We start from the raw sequence: 18,331 nt of genomic DNA, 5'->3' as shown, positions 1-18,331 counted from the left end.
AACATCATTAAAGGGAAACCCAACTTTTGCATGACAATGTCTAATTAAAGGACATTTATTTCCAACGTAAATGTGTGATATTCATCCTCTGGAGCTTTCTCTTCACATCGTCTTCCACCTGGACTGCTTTGGTCGGGAGCATGTGCAACAAACATTTGAAAAACTGCATTTTAACATCAATGAATGACACTTAAGTTTAATCTCTACATAAATGAGACTGAGTCTGGATGTGCTGCTCTGTCATTAACTCCTAAGTTTAGGGAAAGTTCAAACAAAAGAGGACAGTTCAGATCAGACTTGAGAATGAGCGTATTTTGAACAAACATCTCAGACTTTCTAAGCTTCAGCACCTTCACCACCCGCATGAAGCTTTGTCTGCTCTGAGGCTGTGATGTTATAAAAAATAGATTTTTACATTCTGGATAAAATCAGAGTAACAGACTCACTGTGTCATCACAAGTCTACTTATAAAACATTTTAAAACACATTTATTTGGTCTTTCTTCAAAAATCCTTTGCTGCTTCGATGGCCACACCTCCTTGACCTTTCAACTTCTCTCCACGCTTTCTTCAGGTTGCCTCTAGTTCATCCCGATTCATTAGTTTGTGTGCAGTTAGAAAATTACTGACAGAAACGGTGTCTGAAAAACGCAAAACGGGTGAAGATTCATCAGTACCTAAGAACTCCAGCTAGACCTCGAGAGTTACCTTAAATTTGGTTTTATTAAAGGACAAGACAGAATTATGTTATTTGTGGTGAAATGCTCGCAAATGACAGCATGAAACCAGCGAATTACGTCGACGTCAGGAAATAAAACACAGTTCGGTAAAGTCGGAAAGGACTTCCGGCATCAATAACTCATTAAATATACGCTGTCTAAACATAAACGATGCCTCTTTTCCATCGTTGTAAGGTAGACAATATGCTACAAGCCCAGTTTAATCAGAAGTATCTGTCTTTCAAGCTGCAGAAATAACATTGTTGTCTATGAGCAGCTGGCTGTGTGACGAGTGAACAGGGACCGTCTGCAAAATGCAAAACTGCTGCAAACAGAAGACACAAATATTCAACAAATTTACTGCAGCCAGCAACTGACTCCTGCTGCTCATACTATAACTCTTGGTTTGATATTAAACTTTTTTTTCATAATTTTAAGGATTTTTTTCGTTAAAAAAAAACGAATAACTTATCTCTTATGCATTGTAGTGTCAACAAATTTACTGCAGCCATAAACTCTCTCCTCCTCGTCATAGTACAACTCTTGGTTTGATATAAAATATATATATAATTTTTTATAATTTTAGGGAATTTTCTATTAGCAATACAATTCAATAACTTCCCTCTTATGTTTTGTAGTGTACTTATGGGGTGGTTTGGGGTGGTTTGAGGGGGGGTAGGCGCCGCGCTGGGGGGGTGCTGGGGTGCAGCTTATAGGGGGGGCTCCAAGCCAAACAGGTTGGGAACCACTGTCCTACATAATCACTTAATAGAATCATCACCTCTGTGAAACTCAATTGAAACATTCATGAAGTCAGGATATACTTTTGAGCTGTTATATTAGACCAGATCACCTTCAATCACTTTCCACATCACCGACGACATCGTCACACTCCAAAGCAGAGCACCTGTCTGTCAGAGTCTGTTTTAGTGTCAAATTAAAGCTGATTACTGACAACTACAACATTAACGTAACTCAGAAATTAGCTGAGAGATTAACATTCATCAGTAACAGAGGTCTGTGCAGGAACATTAACGTAGATTTATTTATATCTGCTGATAATTAAAACAGCAGTTACCGATCCGTTATGATTGATCAGCTGTGATCTGCAGGAAACTTAGCTACAGCTAACAGTTAACTAGTTTATGACACTGCCTAACCTGATTTAGCATCAGCGTTAGCACTAAATGAGGAAACGTAATCTCAGATTTACAGAACAATTTTAAAACACGATGTAACTTACAGTAACTTCACTGCTTTATATGTGATGTTGTCCAGATGTGGAGAAGAGTACAACTAGTTACAAAGATGACTTACCTGTAGAGTTTATCTTCACTTTTGGAGGCTAACGTCGTTAGCAGCAGCGTTGATAAACACACAGACATATACACGTATATGTCTATGGGTAAACAGCAGAAGCCGGTAAATGAGGGCAGGACAGAGAGTCGTCTGACCAATCACTGCTCTCTCGCTCTGTTAGTCTGACCAATCACTGCTCTCTGGCTCTCAGTAAGTCTGACCAATCACTGCTCTCTGGCTCCGCCCTCTGAGAATCTTGTCGTTTGGCTCCACACTTGCTGATGACCACTTCCGGTCTCAGAAAATGAAAAAACGGACCTTTTTTCGTTTCTGTCTCTTACTGATTTTACTTTTTTGTTATTCTAAATATAAAATGAAAATCAAAGCATTTTTAAAATTTCGCATATCCCCTTTTGATCATGAAAAGGAAAAACGCCTTGTATTTCAATTTCAATTTTTGTATTTTTTTTCTTTTTTTTTTGTCGGCATTTATTCTCATTGTTTAACTCCACAAAAGAGGTGTCAACATTGTATGAGATTCATGCAGATTTTAGTCTTGCAGCCAAATATTTTAATATTTAGTGCATGTGTGTGACCATCACCAGCCCTCCCTGAAAGCTAAGCAGATATTCTTTATTAGAATTCCCTATTATGAGCCAGGGAGGGCAGTGCTACACCTCAGTGATGTGCAGGGAAACAAAGACTGGACAGGACGAACAGGACGAACAGGAAGAACAGAGATAGAAACTAACAGGCGGTGCTATTACAATTAAAGAGTGTGAGGTGGTGTGTTATCCCCACCTACTAAGTGCCCATCAATAAAACAGAAAAAAACAACAAAAAAAAAGAGACTCAATAAATAAATAATTAAACAAACGGTACTGAGCACCATAATTGTGGATGTCTTGACAGTATAGAATAGAATAGGCCGGAAGAGGATAGTAGTGAAAAAGAGAATGAGTTTAGGGTAGAGACTCTGGAGAGATTCTCAGCACATTCTGGCGGGTCCCATCATTCGCTGTCAATGGGACTCGGCAGTAGCTGGCGAAACCTGATCGAACATGCAAGTGTGGAGGACCCCGAAGCCCAGAACAGCTATCACGGCAAGGCAGGGCCAAGCCAACAGGGCACCCCTCCCTCCGGGCCGTAGGAGCCACAGTGCGGTGCCCCAGAGAGCCACCGGGGCCACCGTGAACCACGTGGACCCAGAGAAAAAGAGGGATCAGCTACCGACACCCCCAGCGCGCCAAGACCGACCCAGGTGGCCCGGGGCATGAGGACCCACTCGCCACCCAAACCCCAACCCCGCCCACCCCAGTCCCCACCAGAACCCCCCACCCCACCACCCTGCCCACCCCCTCCCCCTCCCCCTCGGAGGCCAACAGCCCCACGCATCCAGGAAGCCAGACACAGGGGCCGAGCAGCCCACTGAAGGGATGGCAACCAGCCCAGCACAAAGCAGGCTACCACCGGGAGCCAGCCAGAGGAAATCGGAGCCGGGACCCGATGCGAGTCCAGAGGGAAAAAATGGACAGTGTGGATTTAAAACGAAAATCAAATAACCACTCGTTTTTTGTTTTTAATACCTGTTTCAGAACGGAAAATCCAATTGCCAAAATATACACAGACCCTTAAAGTGCATAATGAATAAAATAAATAACATAAAAAAATAAACAAAAAAAACATGTAAGACTATCAATATAAAAACATTCATATAAAACATTCATTCATAAAACCATCCAATAAAACCAAGGTCCTACAAGGCTGTCAAGAAGCCCCTGATCAATGAGACACAGGTTGGCCCGGCGTTGTTGGGATTGGAAGAAGATTCTGTGGTCAGATGGGTCCAGTTTCCAGCTTGAAAATCTGTGGTGGGTTGTCAAAAGGTCTGTTTCCAAGTGTAAACCAAAGAATTTAGAAGAATTAAAAGCAGTAATTCAATAAGAACAGGACAAGATTATCCCTCAACAGTGTGAAAGGTTCATGGGCAACATGCCAGCCAGGATTAAAGCTCTACTGCTGCTAATGGCAGGACTACTAAATATTAATTTGATAATGTGATGCTTTATTTTTTGTTCAGTTTTGAACACATTGTTATTTGTTGACTTTGATACCGACAATGTTGAGAACTGACATGTTGAAACTGTCAAGAATTTAGTTTTGTTAGTTTTTCTTGTAAATAAACAAAAAATATAATTTGTATTTGTTTGTGTCTGTCTAATGCAGTCACAGCTTTTGATACACAAAAATTTCACACAAATATTTCATGATAATATTTGAGATTGTGTAACATTTTAAGGGTGTCCGAAAACTTTTTTCCACCATTGTATATACATAATCACACTCACATTCACACCTGTGGACAATTTAGAGTTACCAATTAACCTGAGCATGTTTTTGGACTGTGGGAGGAAACCAGAGAACCCAGAGAAAACCCACACATGAACAGGGAGAACATGCAAATAAAGATCCTGGAAAGGGGGGATGCGAACCAGGGAGCTGCAAGGCAAAAGTACCCACCAAGCTACAGTATAGCCCTAGTAGAAAATAGAATACATGAAATCATTTTATGTGAAACAATGATCATAAAATTGAACAAGTATTATAGGAGCTCAATTATCATTTTTATTTGAGGAATACCAAAACTTGCATGAATTTTACCATTTTGAAACCACTTACAGCAGGTTAATCACACATAAGACACCTTACATGTCACTGCTCCATCAATGAAGCCCACAAGTTTAATGACGAAAAAGAAACACACACTACTTTTTCAATACCAGTAAGTTTGAGGGCAAACCAAATGTATACACAGGAACAAATGTCAAACATTAAACACGTCTTCTCTAACACCCAGAGTCCTCAGGATACAAATCACCATCAAACAAATTGGGACCACTGAATCTGGAAACACGTGGACAGACAAACACAGACATTTTTACATGTGACATTATCCTCATGCAATGACATTCATTATGAGAGCTCTGCTAAGGAATTAGGCATTACATGTGCATTCATGTGCTGTCGGGATAGAACTGTACAGGTATCATTAGAAGTCCATGTCTGCACCACACAGGCCGTGACCTAAACCCATCAACTGTGAGGAGTCGGATTTTGAAAAATGCTGGGACCATGATGCTCAATTAATCACTTAAAAGACAAGATTTTTATTGAGAACTAAAAAGTGAAACTGGGAGTGTAATGGTATATGTTCTGAAACATGGTACAGACATTACACTTAGGTACATACAGTTGCATAAAGAATACACAATTCACTGTGTGGCGTATTATGGGACAAGCTATACCAAACCAGAGATTTTAGGCTCTCAGCCCGATGATACATCTAGTCTCTACATAACTCTGTGTACATTCACTAGTCAGCTGAATGTCCACTCATTACTGTAGGGAACTGCCATGATCTCCAACGTGTTTAATCTCAATTTTTACTTCAACAATGAGCCATGCTCTTATTTATATTTTTTCAATATATTCAATATTTTTATTCTCATTTTTGCTGGGAAACTGTACAGTTTTTATGAAAATGTTTTAGTGTAGATTCTTAAAAATTTTAATTTTGAATTGCCAAGAAGTTGGAAAAACTAAGTGGCTAGCAGGCTATTCAGTTGTGTAGCAATGTTGCCAATTGCGTAAATGTATAATCTGAAAAAAATATTACCGAGTTTTGCAGATGGTAGCTGTGTAACATACAGAGTGAATGAATAGTGGTTCATACATCGCTAAACAAAATATTTCACGAAACTGACTCCATGCCTAGCAGGACGACATCCTACCCTGCATTATGAATAGTGGTTTTGTCATGGTAATACTCAATGTGTATATCCATTCAAAGTGGGCGGTAAAAAACTAAATATGATTTGCAGAGAGCAAAAAATAAATCTCTTTTACAAACTATTTTAATCTTGAGCAGTAATTAACACATTCTTTAACTGAAATTAGTAAAAGTGACTTATTTAAAAGACTCTCATTAAGATAAGCTCTATTATTAGGTGATGAAATGATGTCAAATTTTCTGGGACACTCTATATTTTGTCCTCTTTTATAAACACCAATTTGAGCTTTAGTATTTTTCTAAGACTTGTCTGTGTCATTTTGCCTCCTTATAAAGCACATTGTAACTTTGAAAAAACTCTATGTTGGCACGCACCAGTTATACAAAGTTTGTGATTTAATATAATCCTTGAAATTAGTCAGCTATGTCTCCACACCTTCATTTTTGTGTCACAACCCCACCGTACGCCACACCTTGGCGTGCACCATGTCCTGACGTCGTGGGTGTGTGAGGACCCGTTTTCTCTAAGTTAGAAAAGAACCCACGCATGCTGCATTTCTATTTTTGTTCACTGTTTATTGGGCAATACATACGATTTTTGTTATGCAGGCAGATTTCCAATTCACACTTAAGTCTGTCAGTTACAAAGGGACCTGTTTTATGCCTTTTTCAAGAAGTAGTAGCAGGTGTAGGTTTAGATGAGGGGAGGAACCATGCTGAAGCTGGGAAATAAAACAACAATGTACATGTGGTAGGGAAGGTTGAATGCCACAACCAACAGCTGTGTACTCAGACAACAAACTCATCCTAGTTTTGTTCTGGTCTCCCCTAAATTACTGAAACAATAATGTGTCACATAATATATTATGCCCACATCCATGTGTGATATGTACAACTTCATTTATGCTTCAGCTGAAACAAGTACATGCTAGAGGCGAGCTAACAAGCAGGCCTGAACGGGTTTCAGCAGATATTACCAAAACTTAGCCCCTGATCTTGTCAGAGTTGTGTTGGTAGAGAGCTGACTCCAGTGTCTGGTCATAAAAGGTCATTATGTGTGGTTTGTAATGGTCAAGATTGTGGTGAAATTGCTTTTAGTGCCACTGGGCATCATGCGATGAACACTGAAAATATTGTAAAGCAATTTGGCCACTACATCGATATTAATTCAAAGCCAAGCGCCGTTCTTGGAGACTTGGTTTTGACAGTCTGGACACAGTCTCCACAACTGAATCCATGAAAGAGCAACAAGCTGTATAGTGAACGTGGTGGTGTTAGAACATAAGACCTCTTCATGAATATGGACGTAGGTTCTGTGTGACCTGATTAGGACCCAGAGTTTGGACTGGAAGTGAACATAACATTAACCAGATGACAAACAGGAAATGCAACAAATAAGAAAAGGGTGGGTTACATAAGGTCAGTGCAACCTCTGGTCTGAGGCACAGCATGGAAGCTGACTCTCTTAGCAAGACTTGTCAGATGTACATCTACCACTGCCATGGGAAACTTGTTCCCACTGCAGTATCATTAGAGCATGAATTTCCTCACACAACAACTAAAGAGCACTGAATTTGAAGTTTGACTTTACAGCAGATATGTTAGTCAGTAAACAAAACTAACACTATGCTAGTTGATACTTGTTAATGCAGTGTTTCCTCTAGTACTGCCTTGGTTTGGTAGCCTGACCCCTCCAACAGTGAACATTTAGCTAATTAGCATATTTAGAGCACGTGCGCCAGCTTTACAATTCCTCTCGCTCTCACTGTTCCTTTTCCCCCCCTTCTTTCATCTCCTTCCCTTTCTTCCCGTCTTGTGTACAAGCCCAAAAATGCAGTTTGTGGATCGGTCCAGGCAGCTTTGTTTCCTATTTACTGAGCCAGTGCCGTGTACAGATATTTGGATAAAAGCATCTACTAAATGAAATTGTAGAATTATACAAACAAGGGATTTTGAATGGGGAGCTTCACCAGTAAACAGAGGAGGAAAAAAGAGTACTGCAGTACTCCCCCACATCATCGTCCCCCCAAAGCAGTCACCCTAGGGGAAAACACTGTGATGAAAAAAAAGATGATAGAGATATTTCTCTCACTATGTGACAAGTACTTAGAGAACTTAAACAACACATCAAAATATAGGAAGAAGAATCACTATAGTGACACGAAATGAGGCACAAAGAGCCAATAACAGTGAGCATGCAGAGGCATAGAAATACCAAAACAGCTTTAATTCACGTCAAACACACACACGCACGCACACACACACACACACACACACACCTCTGCCGGCCTAAGTGCTACAATTTGAAAGGCTGAGGGCTTATGGAGCGTTCTTCTGTGTCCACACCAGCTGGCAATAAATTCAGCTGGGTGAGAAGGGAGGCTGGAGTCCATGTCTTCACCTTTACACACCAGAGGACACCTCAGAGCTGAGGGAAGATCTGACAGGTCCCACAGGACAAGTGTTCATCTTCAACATGAGAAAGACCCATCAAGACGGTCCTCTTCAAACGGTCCTCTTCAAACTACCTTAAATCAGCCTGTGGTTTTGGCCAAACTTATCTTTCCCTTTTTAATGTTTTCAAGCTTAAAAATCAAACAAGGTATTTAACCCAACAAATATTCAGTCACTGCTTATGACCGACGCTGAAAGTTGTATCAAAGTACATCCTTCTTCAATGTTCCAGTCAAGTTGACTTGGAAATACTGTTCTTCCCCTTCATCCCCCTTCATCCCCCTTCATCACCTTCAGTATCTTCTGTTGACAGGTCAGAGTTCAAAAGCAGGGAAACAGGAGGCTTCAGGCTTTGCCATCTCTGACAGGTAGTGGATGGTCCCGGCCATGCCTGAGAAGAGGAACATTCGTTGCTGACAATTACACATTTGACTGTCTGTTGCTTTCAAAATTGTTGTTTTCTGCTATCTCAAGGAACCAGAGACCTTATAAGAGATAAACTGTTGTAAAAACATTTATAGACGAAGAACATAAGACAGTTCAGCTTCATTTATAAAGCACCAATTCACAACATCTTCGGTATCTTCCAGAATTATAACATAAGAAGAAGGATTACCTTTGAGCAAACTCTACATAGCAGGTGCACAGACTGGAGAGAGAATTCATTTACACAGGCAAGGTAATTATAGTTGAATAAGAATTATTTCAATGTACAGACCATGCTAACTTTGCACCTTCGTTTTGGTTTCATATTTGTAACTGAGTGAGCTATGAAGCTCACAGGTCATAGACCAAGAAATGAGCATTTGTTCTCTGAGTTTGTCCCCAGACAGGACAGAGACAGCCAGGTTAGCATTAGTGTTGGTTCGCTTTGTTTTGTAATGACAGGCGTGTTCTTGTTGAAGGTGCTGTACTTGAGTTGGATGAGTATGTCTTTATCTGCCAAGCACACAGACATGGATATAACTAAATTGCTGTTTACCTCTGTTACGTCAGTCATTGATCGTCATACTTTAGAGGCGGTATATATGTGAATATCTATATTTTATTGAGATTTTTTAAAAATATACTAAACAAATAGAAGTTTGTCTAATTTGCATCATTCATGAATAATTAACGAGCGTTTCTAATGACTACAGTAAATATTTGTAGGGTCAGTAACTTGGTTACTAAAAGAAACTGTATATAGATGTATTTTGTGGAAAAATCACAAAGCAACAACTGCCTTTGGCTCTGTCATTTACATCATCTTCTCCTTGCAGGTGTGCAGTAAACGCTGTAGAACAAGAAGGTGAGCTTGAAAACATGCAGTGGCAGCACAGTCTCCAGACTTAAACACCACGGAGCTGGTTTGGGATGAACTGAACAGAAGAGTGAAAGCAAAGCAACCTACAAGAGCTACACATTTATGGGAACTTCTGCAACAGAGATGGGAAGAACTTTCTGAAGAATATTTGATTTCCATTGTGGAAAGAATTCCACGAGTGTGTTCAGCTGTTATATCTGCCAAAGGTGGTACTTTGATGAGTCAAAAGTTTAGAACACATTTTAGTTTCTAAATTGACTTTTTTTTAAATTTCATTTGTTTATTTGTTCTATGCTTTCATTTCAGAGTACAATAAGACATTAACATGCATAATTTTGAATAAAAAACTGAAAAAATTGGGGTATTCTAAAATGTTTGACCAGTAGCATATATATAATAGTGATAATAATAATAATAATAATAATAATAATAATAATAATAATAATAATAATAATAATACATTTTATTTATAATCACTTTTCTTGGCACCCAAGGACACTTTACAAAGAAAAACAAATACAACAGAACAAATACATACAAGTAGATATAAAGGAAAAGGGCATTTAGAGAGAGTAGGCAGTCTTGAGCAGGTGGATTTTGGTTCTGAACCAGTTGAAGATTATGGAGGGATTTGTGAGGGAGACCGAAGAGGTGAGAGTTTCAGGCAATGAATGGTGTTCATATGAGTGCAGCAGCAGAGTAGTGAGACATGTCAGGTTAGAAAAGGTGTCTATATTATGACTGGATGTTAGTAGCTTCTGACAATGAAGCCTGAACACAGCAGTTGATGTTAATGAGACTTCCTATTTGTGCGTATGCAGCTCCTTGCATTAAATGGAGGTATTGATCTTTTTAAAAAATCAACATATAAGTAGTATTTTGGATCTCTATAAACATTCTTATATCGTCTGTCTGAGTTTATACCGCTTGCCTCTGTGCCGAGATTCATTTCTACTCTGAGAAGCTTTTCTGCTGTGCTGTGCTGCCAGCCGTGTCCCTAATTCTTTAATGACAGCTGAGCGAAAGGCCACTCTAATTTCATATAGACAGAAATACTGAAGCTGCTGTATAATTAGCCTGTGATGATAGAAGAGGCAGTAGATTAAATGCTCACAAACACAATTCTCAGGTCTGTTATTACATTGATTGAGAAGATGTGGTTCTGCAAAGGAAGGATGAATACTAGAGACATTTTTTAGTTGGAAGTCTGCCTGTATCGTCTCTGTCTGTGGTGAGCTTGGCTGAAGTCGTGAAGTATTTTAGAAATCAGCGGTTAGCATTAGCATGTAGCACTAGCAAGTTTGGTGAGCTGGTTTGTACAGTTTTTTTGTCAGTGGTAAGTTTGTTTTGGACATTGTAAGTAGTCTTACAGCTAGCATTAGCATTTAGAGTTAGCACTAGCTGGTTTGAAGAGTCTGTATGTGTAGTTTCTTTGTCACTCTTTAGCAGTTGGCACAAGGTATTCAGCATCTTGCACTAGCTAACTGTTAGCATCGGCACTAGTCACTACCTGGAGCATCTCCTAAACGGGCCTGGGTCAGTTGAACATAGCAGTGCTGTTTGGATTGGTAGCATTAGCAATGAGCAGCTAGCTTGTACTAGCTAAATGGTAGCATCAGTACTAGTCACTACTTGGAGCATCTCCTAAACAGGCCTGGGTCAGTTGAACATAGCAGTGCTGTTTGGATTGTGTAGGAACAGTGTGAACTAGCACTGGGGGGGTGAATGTGGGACGCCTGAGTTCACCACCTAGCCTCCTGGAGGTGTTGTCGGACTAAATAGGCGAAACACCATTGAAGGGAGGTTTCCACCTGATGAGCCCCAGAGATGTGCTAAGAATCACTGCTCACTGGTGTGTATAGTGATGGGTCAGGATCCTAGGTCCTTCATTGAGTGGCATCTTTCTTGTTTGGAGCACAAGTGTCTTGTGTTTGAATTAACTTAGTCAGTTCGGAGATAAGCTGAATAAACAAATATTTCATACCTTCGAAAAGAGAATATGGTCTGTCTGGGATACGACAGCCATGGGTCCCATAGTCCAAGCACCACTCAGCAAACTGGAGGACGGTAATAACAAAGTTATGTCAAAAGCCATTCATATACCAGTTATCTGAAGAGTGCAAGATTAAAGGCAAGAGGAAAAAAAAGACATCAAGTATAAACATGATTACATCATTGCCACTAAGCAGCACATTCAGTGAACATAAAACATGATTTCTCTTGAAAGCCGAGGGCTTGCTTTAACCATTTTTTAATATTGTTTCTAATGTAACTTGACACTCACCTGCTCTACGGCTGAAATTTTAGTGAGGACTTGTATGAAATATGATGCTATGCTAGATGGCAGATCATTAAGGCCATTGGTTGCTATGACTACTGATGCTCCATGGAGATGATCACTGCTCACTAAATAAAGGTTGGATGGATGTTCCAGTGCAACAGTCCCTTGTGTAACGACAGAAGCATCTGCACTCTCTAATCTGTGTTATACAGATTTATTGTTTATATTTGTGGGATGGGTCCTGTAATATAGACATAAGAACTGGATGAGTCATGCTGTAAAACACTACCAATACCAGTAGACCATGTGACCACATTAACAAAATACTAAATCCCCCTTTGACAACAAATTCCTTATCAAAACTTGTCATATTTATGGTGGGGTAACATCACTAAATTCAACTGCTATCTAACCCTGAAGCTTGTGCAAAAATTTTGCTGGATTCAGCATGTATTTATTTTATTTCAGGAGCCACCTCTGCCATATTCATATTTTGCACCTTCAACAAGTTTCAGGGCTTTTTTTCTTCTGGTGAACCTTGGTTTTACCTTGCAGGCGCGGTACAGGTATTTCTTCTCTTGGGTGAGCTTGTAAAGGGACAAGAAGGCGTAACCGTTGCCAGCAGTGCCATGGCAGATACCATAACCTTTTCTGAGCAGGCCCCGCTGCCAGATCACCTCAGCACATTCTGCAGCCTCCTTCAAGTACTTCTCCTCTTTAAACACCTTTAAAGACACGGATGAAGTCACATCAGTGGTCAATCTTGGGACCAGGTAGCTCCGAAGAGCCACTTTTAAGAAGGCAAGATAGCTTGTGGACAACTATCAATTCAAATTCATGACAGGCATCGGGACTCTGAAAATTCTTGTGAATGTGAAATAACTGCTAAGGTCATAGATGATAGTATCAATAATAATGTATTTGTAATAATGTGACTATGTAGGCAGTGTCTTTATATTCTCAGGGCTGACACTGAATGTCAGCCCAACCCAAAGCAACCAATCAGAATGACAATATAATCCCTGTGTCATCCATCCATCCATTATCTATATATCACTTTATCCTCTGTAGGGTATCTGGGGGGCTGCAGTGCCCCAGCTGATTTAGGACTACACAGAGACACAGACAACCAGCACACTCACTTTCACACCTAGAGACAATTTGGAATCACCAGTTAACCTTAGCATGTCTTTGGACTGTGGGAAAAAGCCAGAGAACCCGGTCAGGGAGAACTGCAAATTCCACGAAGACAGACCCCAGGCTGGGGCACAAACCAGGGATCTGCTAGCTGTGAGGCAACAGTGCTAACCTCCACGTACCTTTTCAGCTATATAACACAGAAAATGTCTTCCTGACAGGCTGGTTGGTGTGTTCCATCTCTCCTTGGAGAAGAGATAAGAGTTGAGCCTACATTAAGGACTAAATGCTCCCACATGCCCAGGTCTCATTAGTAGGTAATAAATCTAATACAGTCTACAGTGATGCTACTGCATTTCATAACCCAGCTGATGGATGATCTATCAGACATATATGAAGCTAATGAGACACATTGTAAACACAGTGGGAACCTGACAGTTTGCTTGATTAGATGTGATTATATAAAGCAGTCTCCTACATCTGTGTGATGTCCCAAGCAGCTTCAAGCAGGAAACAAGCCTTTGAAAAGCAGTGTCCTGTGTTCCTGTGTACATGCTCCAGCAGAGCTGCTGTGTAATGCAGCAAAACAAAAGACAGGCAACAAAGTGTATCCAGGTTCCACCTTGTCTCTCCACCATCTCCACTTTTTGGCTGTAACATAGAAACCTCTGTTGATGAAAGCTTGTCTTCTCCCAGTCATTGAGAACAGAGAAAAGCCTTCAGTCCTACAAATCTGTGCTTGAACAGTTTACTGTGACACATCTGCTGTTTACAACAGAGTACACTTTGAACTAGACAATTTTATAAGAGGGTGCTGTGTTTTCACAAAGGAGTCATAATGCTGCATCCTTAGTTTCAGAATCCTCCATATGCAGAAGAACCATCAACTCTCTGTTATATGCCGTGTTATTTTCAGATCGGATGTGGCAGTGCTATGTATTTTGACTGGAAGGCAGTAGGGCACTATTCAACTATTGTGGCTACCACCTACGTCCAGTTGTATTAAAACCTTGATTCTGACATAATGACTCTAATCTCATCATACAGAGAAAACAGTCAGCAAGCTTAAAACAGTGAACATCTATTAAGAGAATTGTTTAGCTCGCTTAAAGCTCCATAGCCATTTTGGTTAATTGGTAAGTGGTGAATAATTAATGGCACTCCAAGATCAGTAAAATGAACTCCTGCATTAGTTTCATCAGAGTTATTTCTGGAATTGCCACAGCAAGCTGCAATTACAAGCTGAAATGAGTGCAACTGGTTAAGGAAGTGGCAACAACTGAGTGTTTGAAAACAACTTTAAAGTTTGTCGGAAATGGGCACTCCTAAGAGAACACTGAATGATCAGATCAGATATCTGCATGAATGAGTTTAACTGAGGGGTTCAAATCAGAATAAATTGGTTTACTCATAAGTGTCTCAACCAATACCGTTAAAGTCTACAATTCTCAACACCTGTTTGAATACCACTGCAAAAGTACTGAGAACTGAGGCGCTATTTCCGTTTTAATTTTGTGTTCAGATCTGGATGTCTGTTGTTGAGTAGTCTTGCCAGACCATCCAGCAGCTCAGATAGCGCCCCCTCAAAATACTGATGGAGGATTGTTTGAACTTTTACATTCAGGGAGGTGAGCCTGGTATTACAATGACTAATTCATGGAAAATACTAGCACTGCTGCTTTACTGAACGATCCAAATCCTTGGTAAATTTTGAATTTTTACTGTGTAGGCTGCTTTTGTTGTTGCCATAGTGAAGTGGATTTTGAAAAAAATATATATAATTCGATATTTGAGATAGTGGCAGGGAAGGAGAAATCCGCATGAAATGCGCAGTCAGTGGCAGGCTTATTCATGCAGTCTACATCTAGTTTTTGAGTAGCTGGTGTTTACTTCATTTGTTCCAAATGTGACACTATTTGCATTCTTTTGGCTGTCTACAACTGGTCCTGGTCAACTTTAACACTAAGTATCTTCTTCTAACATTACATTTAAAAGTCTTTTAATTAATTAGTTTTCTGAAAACATTATCCAACCTCCAGTTTACTGTAAAAAATACAATTACAACAGCCACAAGGAATACAGTGTGCAGCTGACCTAAAATCTTCCACTGAAAAAATAGCTAGTTGTTCAAATAGTCTTTCTGCAACAATAAATGGCAGATTTGTTGTGTCTTCTGTTAGTAGTGGGACAGTGAGATAAGCAATCGAGTCTCCCATTGTGCTTTGTTCTGTGTGCTGTGCCAAAGAGTCACTGCATTAGTGAGAGGAATGTGCACGTCAGAGTGGCAGCACAAGAGCTGCCAACTGGCTCCCTAATGGAGCAAGAAAAGAACAAGTTAGCCTCCGGAACACTACTGCAGTATGTGTGTGTATGTGTGTATGCACTGCCAGGGAAGGGAAATTGGCATTTAGTCTGATTTACAATATTCACACCTCAGATTTATCAAAAAACTGCTCAAATTTGCATCAGTGAAATGGTAATTTGTGTATTCAATAAACTATATCAAACAGTTTTACAATTGTTCTCATGAAAATGGCACCATGCTACATTCTGTCATGTATACCAGTATATACTGTATACGTCCATGCAGTGCAGAGACATGCCACAAGGTGCCAGTGTTGTGGTTAAGACTGACGGGTGGCTGTTTGAGCTGTAATCTCTGCTCTCACACATGAAATGGCTAAACTTAACGTCACACACAAACACAGATCATTCTCACCTTATGGGCCATAATAAGCATATGGATGACACCAGGAGCTCCATGGCACCAGTGAACCAGCCTGTCACTCTCGTTGCTCAGGGATGATGGAAAGTTCCCCGAACGAAACTTCTTGTGGCGGACATAGTCGATGCTGGGACGAACCAGCTCTGAAAGCATGTCTGGATGGACCTTTGCTGCAGGCTAAAGAGAGACAGAGACACAGCTTGATTTAATTTCTAATATGCTACAATATTCTACTTAAATCAGGACAGCAAATACTGTCCCAATTGGGCAACACTGGGGAGGAGGAGAACAAGAATTGTGGAAAATGAGTTTTACAGCTGGTAGTGACAGTAGAGATTCACAATGTAATGCAGTAGCATTACTGTCACATTAGTAAACTTCACGTCAAACGGCTTTGCTGTGTATTTGTAGATATTCTGAATGACTATAGTGGAAGGCCGAGTGAAAAGCCAAGCATCATAGAGAGGAGGAAGGTGTAACATTCAGCAGGAAGAATGTCACACACTGTCAGACTATCCAAGGAGACACTGGTAATGTTGCATTGTGTTGTTCACGTGAAATATGTGATGACTAATGGAGTAAAAAACGAAGAATTTGAGAGCTACACAGATTAGTACAAAGCCTCGACATTGCTGGCCAGTCCTCACTTAAAGTGGCTTCCAAAGGTGGATCATCTGTTTTGGTAGGTTTAGTAAATGGTCAGAACGGACACCCACAATATGAAGGCACAAAAATGTGAGAGGAGCAGTTCAAATGTTCTCTGAAATCTTCAGCAGACGTATTTCATTCCTTCCATCCCTCCTATTCCAAGTAGTATCACTGACACTTTTATAAGTCAAAATAATACATTTTTGACTGATCTTGTAAAAGATACTCTGTCTTTGGACATTTGGTCTTTTAAAATAATGTACATAATAAACCATCTAATTTTCACAATACATTTTATAAACTGCATACTGTAGCAGAAGTTCACTGCAGCCCTCCTTCTCCCACAGATTTTGTCAACAATCAGGAAAAGCATGTCGTGATATATGTAAGAGATGGCAAAATGAAATCTATTATTTAATATAGTAAGGTCAATATATAATTGCAGGACTTTTGAAGTCCATTGGGGTATATCTTGCATACACATTTATTAAAAGCAAAAAAAGAAATGTTTTCTATGTTAATTATGATCATGTCTTTACAAATTCCATAATAATTCTTTATTATGGAAAAAATCACTTGTTAATAAAAATGGCTGGATATCACTAAAATGTCAACTAAGTAACTGTCCGAATTTAATAACAACCACCTTCTAATTAGCTAAACAATAATAAAATGAGCTTATTCAAACATTTTTTTGATTGTGCTCTTTTTATTAAGTTGAGATAATCATGACAGATATTTCTTGTTTGGCAATATATTAAATTCTATATGGAAAATAACAAATTGTATCTGTGTCTGAGAAATCACTTTCATCTAAGTTCCCCATTACAAAAACACCTCTCCAGGAAGTGTGTTAATTCCAGATCACATGACCTGCTCCACATGATGTCATTTCCTCCTGAAGAAAAGACTGGAAAGACTCCAAGGATTTCTGACTTATTTAATATAAAGTGGTGTGTGACTCAAGTGTGGATTTATTGCATGTCAACAGGTTTACTACAATATCTTCATAAATAACTTTCAATTTCAATTTTACTCAACTGTATATATAACATTTTAGAAGAATAATTCTCTAAAATGTCATGTGGTATTTGGTTATAGGCGGCCATGTTGATTTTGGGCCTGAAAACAGCAAAAATATCAACTATGATACCTGTCAACTATGTTAAAAGTCCTGCAATGATACACTGACCCAGTAATAACATAAAAGTAGTGCTGTCAAACGATTAACGATTTCTAATCAGATTAATCACAGGGCTGCTGTGGAGTGATTTTGATTAATCACAATTAGATATCATTCTTTTTTAATCTATATTAATTGCATCTCATTTTGCATGCGCAAACACACTCAAGAAAGAAGAGAATATATATGCACTTCATAAAACACCTTTACGGGTTCATGTTAGAATCCCAGACTAACGCATGCGTCGCATTAATGTGGTACTTTAAGCTGGAAGTGCTTCAGTGCTTCAAATTACCTGCAGTACAAGTACTTTGACACTTTGAATTGTGCAGCAGCCATACCACGTGCAGAGCGGGAGGCCTTAGGTTCACAAACTGTATGAGCAACTCCAAGTGATGTGCAAAAAGGTTGGTTGAAGGTGATTAATAAATGTGCTTTCAAAAAAAGACCTTTCATAAGATTGCCACACAGACCGTTTGTTTCTTCTCATTCAAGATGACAATAAAAATTGTCAGCAAAAGAAATTGACCACAGCCGTCCAGCGCTAATTCAGTGACAGTTTTGACTGTGATTTACCCTGTGAATGGCCACATCTATATGACACAGAAATGCTTACTTTGTGATGCATTTTTAGAATGAAACAAGAACTGATTTCTTTTAAACTTGAAGAAGAGGCTGTGATACACAACATTAATGAGCCTAAGCCAGAAAACAGGGCCCTAAATCACACTTGAGTGAATAGGGAAACTAAAACAATACCCATTATGTAATGATAATTAGCAACAAAAAC

The 18,331-nt window shown here is 39.5% G+C and overlaps 1 protein-coding gene across 1 annotated transcript in view; it reads right to left on the bottom strand.

The window, feature by feature from the left end:
* Positions 1-4,619: 4,619 nt before the first annotated feature.
* lancl2 (LanC lantibiotic synthetase component C-like 2 (bacterial)) overlaps positions 4,620-18,331 on the bottom strand; it is a 30,262-nt gene continuing 16,550 nt past the window's right edge. The window contains exons 7-10 of the mRNA XM_023271775.3: positions 15,705-15,887; positions 12,397-12,573; positions 11,552-11,624; positions 4,620-8,652 (exon numbers count right to left, since the gene is read on the bottom strand). Coding sequence (XP_023127543.1) covers positions 8,576-8,652; positions 11,552-11,624; positions 12,397-12,573; positions 15,705-15,887 — 510 coding nt within the window. The 3' untranslated portion in view covers positions 4,620-8,575. The remainder of the gene's footprint in view (positions 8,653-11,551; positions 11,625-12,396; positions 12,574-15,704; positions 15,888-18,331) is intronic.

The sequence above is a fragment of the Amphiprion ocellaris genome, chromosome 22 (assembly GCF_022539595.1).
Source record: "Amphiprion ocellaris isolate individual 3 ecotype Okinawa chromosome 22, ASM2253959v1, whole genome shotgun sequence".
NCBI lineage: Eukaryota > Metazoa > Chordata > Actinopteri > Pomacentridae > Amphiprion > Amphiprion ocellaris.
The sequence above is the reverse complement of the archived record's forward strand: the minus strand, read 5'-3'. Positions and strand labels throughout refer to the sequence as shown.